This window comes from Solanum verrucosum, unplaced genomic scaffold (assembly GCF_900185275.1).
Source record: "Solanum verrucosum unplaced genomic scaffold, falcon-dt-bn FXZP01000844.1, whole genome shotgun sequence".
Lineage (NCBI taxonomy): Eukaryota > Viridiplantae > Streptophyta > Magnoliopsida > Solanales > Solanaceae > Solanum > Solanum verrucosum.
The window spans coordinates 161957-168891 of record NW_026019814.1 but is presented as its reverse complement, the minus strand read 5'-3'; the positions used below and the strand labels follow the sequence as shown (position 1 = coordinate 168891).

General features: G+C 39.1%; 1 protein-coding gene across 1 annotated transcript; it reads right to left on the bottom strand.

Moving 5' to 3' along the window:
* Positions 1-4811: 4811 nt before the first annotated feature.
* On the bottom strand, positions 4812-5714 carry LOC125813619 (uncharacterized). The gene has a single exon (XM_049493096.1). It carries the CDS (start codon positions 5712-5714, stop codon positions 4812-4814), a length of 903 nt encoding a protein of 300 aa, XP_049349053.1.
* Between the last annotated feature and the right edge of the window lie 1221 nt (positions 5715-6935).

Here is a 6935-nt window from a genome sequence, read left to right as displayed (position 1 = left end):
ACTAAAACTTCAAATACCTAAAACTTAAGAGTTTTCATCAGATATTTAAACAAAATAAGCATTCGAGGACACTATTCTTATCAAAATAAAGCCCTAAATGAGTCCAATTTGTGGACTCATCAACACCCCCAACTTAAAATTTTGCTTGTCCTCAACTAAACTCAAGTTCAGCCATTCAAAAAGGGTGTCTCAAATAGTGCTGCACAAGACTCATTCATTAACATACACAAAAAGATTCAAACTTATTCAAAGATCGACACTGTAGTCAAAGATTGAATTTGTGACACACCATAATCAGAGATTCTCATGCTCGCAATACCTTCTACTTGTGCAAGTTCAAGCTCAACAAAAAGTATCTAAATGCCATGACGTGAAGAATGATTCCATATTCATACACAACGATTAATTAATTCAAGATCACGAATCAGATGCAATGCTCACACTCGTAAAGAGGAAAACAATGCATGTTTTCACCCATAGGTTTGCCCTTATTTTCCAATCGACTTTTGATTCGGCTTACTGAAGATCAAAAAGGTATTTCTAAGGCTTGTAATTGGGTTGAGTGTAAATGTATGGTCATTTAGGCTCAGTGACTTTTTCATCCTCGTGAGATGTGGTATTCTCAAGGCATTCCCTTCTCCTCCTTTATCAATTGTTTTTCTAATGCTTCTAAGTCACCTGTTTATTCACCTTCATGGATTGCTTGGAAACCCAATTTCCTTCGTACCTTATTCCACAATTTTTTTTTAATTGAAAGGGTTTCCACTTATGCAATCCCATGGGTTAGGGGGGACTTTTTCTTGCACTTCTTGGCTTCTCCTTTTCCTTTTTACCACACCCCCAACTTAGACTTTTGGCCTAAATTGGCTATTCACTAAATCACAAATTAAGAGAATTGTAGGTAGTGGGTCAAGTAAGATCTAGGATTCATCTAGGTTCTTCAAAAGAAAGGTAAGGCTCAAAGGGTGTTCAAAAGAGTTTCACACACTCACGGGTAGGCCACAAAAAAGGTATATGTCAAATTTGGCACACACTCTTTAAAGTTGCCTAAATCAATCAGACTAACAGGGCAAATTCTAGGTTTATTCATGCATGGTTCAAAGCAAGCTAATTATATAAGGCATCAACACTTAAGTCAAACAAGATTACACACTTTCGTTGGTGTGCAACGGTCATAACAAGAGAATTAATTCGATAAATGGATAATCAGAATGAGATGCAAAGAGTTCACATAGTGTCTATGCAACTTCATTTGGCCTCATCACAGCCATACATTTATATTCGTTCAATTGACAGCACTATTCAAGTCATCGGTATTGATCAAAATCGAGACTTAATTTTTTGCAAAAGAACAACCACATTCAACTCACGAGGGGTGGCAAAAATGTACGAAAAATTCAAAAAATTTCAGAAGGGTCAAAATCATTTCGCAATTAAAAGTAAACGGAGCCACGAGCTCAAACATCCACAGAAAAGAAGTAATTAACACAATTATAAACAGAACAACACAAATATATACAAAACACGAATTAGAAATAACGCACAAAAGGTGAGCCTCACCCCACCACAAATAAAAGCATTTGTCCTTAAATGCAAATAATACAGAATTTAAGAGGCAAGTTAAATAAAGATAAGACATAGAGGTGAAGAAATGATCCTGGTTATGCAGTTTTCTCCATCTGTCATGGCATCAGTCCATTTTTTTTTGTTGGCGATATCAGGTGTAATTGCCGAATATCTTGGCGATTCATTGAGTAAGAACTCGACTCACCGAGTTTTACAAAATTTGCAGTCATTGTGAAGATCCAAACGACAATTTTCATCGAGATTGCCAAAATTGTCGATGAATCGCAGATAATCTCTAAATCTCACCGAGTTTAACAGACTTCAATGTTTACGATGTTCTGAGTCAAACGGCGGATACGGTCGGATTCATTGACTCATTCGGTGACTCGCTGACATGATTTAGTGTTTGTCATCCTTCATTCATTTTAGTACATTTACCAGCACAAATAACATACCATTTTATTACTGGAAATAAGTACTGACAATAATAAAAGTAAAGCAAGTAAAGGGATTTTGGGTTGCCTCCCAAACGATGCCTTAGTTAACGTCGCAGCACGACGTAGCAGCGCCTTCAGGCATCTTCCAAATATACCACTTCAACCAACGAAATCTCTTGATAATCTCCGAGATACTATTTTGGACGTTGACCATTCACTGTAAATGGAGGTCCTTCATGATATTTAACTTCTATGGCACCATTAATGAACATTCGCGTTACTGTAAATGGTCCAGACCATTTGGATTTGAGCTTTCTGGGGAAGAGTCTAAGTCGGGAATTGTATAGCAGAACCCAATCTGCTACCTTGAAGTCTCGCTTGAGTATCTGAGCATTATACCATTTCTTTATCTTCTGCTTATAGATGGCTGAACTTTCATATGATCTGAGTCCGAATTCACCCAGTTTGTTCAGCTGCTCTGTTCTGTCTCTTGAAGTTTTTGACCAGTCCAAATTTAAAGCTTTCAATACCCATAATGCTTTGTGTTCTAATTCAACGGGTAGATGAAAATCCTTACCATAAACTAATTGATATGGAGATATCTCGATAGGTGTTTTGTAACCTGTTTGATATGCCCATAGTGCATCATCGAGTTTCCTAGACCAATCAGTTCTACTGACATTTATTGTCTTGGCCAAGATGCTTTTGATTTCCCTATTCGACACTTTGACTTGGCCACTTATTTGGGGATGATATGGGGTTTCCACTTTGTGTTTCACCATATATTTACTCAGTGCAATTGAGAACCACTCATTACAAAAGTGGGATCCCCCATCGCTTATGATTGCTCTCGAAATGCCAAATATGGCGAAGATGTAGCACTTCAAGAATTGGACAACGCTTTTTCCTTAATTGTTTAAAAGTGTGATGTCCTCCACCCATTTGGAAAGATAATCCATAGCCACCAAGATATATTTATTTCCAAACAAGCTCATAAATGGGCGCATGAAGTCTATCCCCCATACATCAAATAGCTCAACCTCTAAAATAGGAGTGAGAGGTAATTCGTGTCTTCTAGACACTCCACCTTGTTGCTGACATTTAGAGCATTTCTTTACAAACTCATGTGCTTTCTTGTAGAGTGATGGCCAGTAATATCCACTCTGGAGAACTTTAGCGGCGGTGCAAAAACAACCATGGTGACCTCCCACTGGTGATGTATGGCAAGCATGGACAATTTCTACCACTTCTTCTTCTTCAGGAACACACCTTCTGATGACATGATCAACACACTCTCGGAACAAGTATGGGTCGTCCCAAAGGGACTTTTTAACATCGAACAGGAATCTCTTATGTTGGTGAAAGGTCAACTCATTCGGCATCAGCCCATACACAATATAATTTGCAAAATCAGCATACCATGGCGTATGTTTGAGGGATATTGCAAACACTCATTCATCTGGGAAAGAGTCATCTATGTCAACCTCATGCTCAACATTCTCCTTTGCTTCTAGCCCTGATAAATGGTCAGCCACTTAATTTTCGCACCATTTTCGATCTTTCACCTCGAAATCAAATTCTTGTAATAGTAGTACCCACCTAATCAATTGTGGTTTTGCATCTTTCTTTGCCATCAATTAATAGAGTGCAGCATGATCAGTGTGTACGATTACTTTGGTACCTAGCAGGTACGCCCTGAATTTGTCGAATGCATAGACTACTACAAGCAACTCTTGTTCGGTGACCGTATAATTTTGTTGGGCACTATTTAGTGTCTTGCTTACGTAGTAGATTGGGTGAAACAGTTTGTTGTGCTTCTGCCCCAACACAACCCCTAGTGCCATACTGTTCGCATCACACATTAACTCAAAAGATTCAGATCAATTAGAGCTTATGATCGGGGTGGATATTAGTTTGTCTTTCAAAAACTGAAATGCAGCCATACATGCATCATTAAAGTGGAATTTCACTTCCTTCTCTAGGAGTTTGCATAATGGGAGTGCAATCTTTGAGATGTCTTTAATGAACCTTCTATAAAATCCTGCGTGCCCTAGGAAGCTGCGAACACCCTTTACTGAAATCGGCTGGGGTAGTTTCTCAATGACCTCAATCTTTGCCTTGTCAACCTCCAGCCCCTTTTGTGACACCTTATGCCTAAGAACAATACCTTCTTTTACCATAAAGTGACATTTCTCCCAATTCAGAACCAGATTTGTTTTGACGCATCTTTGGAGTACCTGTCCTAAGTGAGTCAAGCATTCTTCGAACGTATCCCCTACGATTGAGAAATCGTCCATGAACACCTCCATAGAGTCGTATCTGCAAAAATAAACAACATGCAATGTTGAAATGTTGTTGGGGCATTACATAGCCCGAATGGCATTCTTTTGAATGTGAAAGTTCCATAAGGGCAAGTAAAAGTGGTTTTCTCTTGATCTTCCGGTGTATTAGAGATTTGATTGTAGCTGGAGTATCCATACGAAAAACAGTACCACTCACTTTTTGATGACCGATCAAGCATATGATCCATAAAGGCATCGGAAAATGGTCTTTCTCGGTCCATGAGTTAAGCTTTCGGTAGTCCATGCATACTCTAAAGCCAGTCACTGGTCTTGTTGGGACAAGTTCTTTTCTATTCGGGACTACGATTATGCCTCTTTTTTTGGGGACACATTGCACCGGACTTACCCACTTACTATCTGCAATAGGGTATAACACCCCTGCATCTAGCCACTTGATGATTTCCTTTTTTACCACCTCTTGCATTGGAGGGTTTAATCTCCGTTGATGTTCCACACTAGGCTTGCATTACTTGTCGAGCCAGATTTTGTGAGTGCAGATGCCAGGAGGAATTCCTACTATATCGGCTATTGTCCATCCAATAGCTTTTATATGCTTCTGCAGTACTTCAATCAACAATTTCACCTGCCTTTCAAGCAGATTAGCGGCAATAATTATCGGTAGAGTATTATTGGCTCCTAAGAAGGTATATTTGAGATGAGAGGGTAGGACTTTTAACTCCAAATTCGGTGGTTCTTCTGTTGATGGTTTAGCAGGGGGACTTTCTCTGTTTTTCAGATCGATATCCAATTTGATTGGATTCCTTGAATATCCTCCTAATCCTGATAAAACAACTACCATTTCCTCGTAACCCTGAACTTCAGATTCAACATAATTAGCAAGCACAGATTCAAGGGGATCATTCTTGCGCATTAAATGACTCACACTTGCCACTGCCTTATATATGACATCCTCAGTGGACACCACATGGATGTTACTTGGTTGCTTCATGGACTTACAAATATTGAAGGTCACCTTATCATCATTCACATAGAACTTCAATTTCCCTCTTTCAACATCCACCAGTGCTCTCCCTGTAGCTAAGAAAGGCCCTCCCAAAATAATGGGAATTTCAGCATTGATCTCAAAGTCTAGAATCACAAAATCAGCCGGAAAGATGAACCGATCCACTTTTACTAATATGTCATAGAGTATTCCAACTGGGTGCTTGATTGATCGATCAGCCATGAAGAGTCTCATTGTGGTTGCCTTTGGTTCACCCAAATCAAATTGCTTGTATATTACATAGGCAATCAAGTTGATACTTGCCCCTAGGTGGCACAAGGCTTTAGCAAATTGGAGCATGCCAATCGTGCACGGGCTTGTGAATGCTCTAGGATATTCTCTCTTAGTGATTGAATCATTTGTCATAATTGCACTGCAACTATGGGGGCATATTTATCGTTTCATATTCCATGCCCCTTTTCTTTGTAACTAGTTCTTTCATGAATTTGGCGTATCTCGACATTTCCAACAATGCTTCTACCAGAGGAAGGTTGATTGATAAGATCTTGAATACTGACAATTTTTTTTTGAACTTCTCATCTTCATTCTTCTTTTTCAAATGATGGGGAAATGGTGGAGGTATCTTGGGTAAGGGATGTATGACTTTTGGAACTTGAACTTGTTAATTTGTTGATGCTTATCGTGATCAATGACACTAACGTACGGTATGAGTGTCTACGATCGTCGATAGTATAGTAACCCAACTAAAGGTTGGGGTCGTGTCCCAATGGAGCAGCTTTGAGAATTGATAGAAAAATAAAATTACATTCTAACTAGTCTTAGCTAAAGATATTAATGAACAAAAACATAGTAAATTAAAAGGGTGATACGAAAGTGTCAGATATCAAATGAGGGTTTTGTAACAAGTGATAGAACACCAAAATAAACAAGAACATCAAGTATGGGGAAAAGTTCTTACGATGTTACCGCAATACAAGTTGAGATAAATCGTTGGATACATGCTTTCAATAGGAAATTTGCAAGACAATAGTGACTAGGCTAAGCTTTAAATGGAAATAAGTTCTCGGGCAACTTACCCCGTTTCAAATGCGTTCCTCTCGGACACCCATTTGCCACATGAAAACCAGCCTACGCCTTACCCCACTCACTCTCTCGAGCTGAGTGTTAGAATATGGGACTAGGGCTCACCCTCTCGGGCTGAACCTCATGTCGACCCACTCCTTAGGCCATCAGTCTAGTGGTTTTGGTATTGCGACCTCCCTCTCGAGAAAGCCGAAAACACATGGGTGGATTTGTATTTGCAACTACAAACCCTTTAGATTAAACCACAACCACTAGGGTAAATCCCCATTAACATACATCGAACCTATCATCAAGCAAAGACACAACAAGAATATCAACCCATATTTGCTAAATCACACCCCAAGAATGGGGGGTTTTTAGCCACACATCAAGAAATAAGAAATTATACCTAACGTGATAAAGCTTTCAACTGGGTATAAGAAATTAAACCTTGAATTATGCTACGGAAGAAGAATAAAGAAGACTTAGTTCCAACTTGGGGAAGATGAACTCCTTTCTTCAAGTCTCCACAAAACCCTCTCCAAACTTGAGAGAAAAATACAG

Coding starts and splice junctions, on each gene's coding strand:
- LOC125813619 (XM_049493096.1), bottom strand. CDS start 5,714: ATGACAAATGATTCAATCACTAAGAGAGAATATCCTAGAGCATTCACA.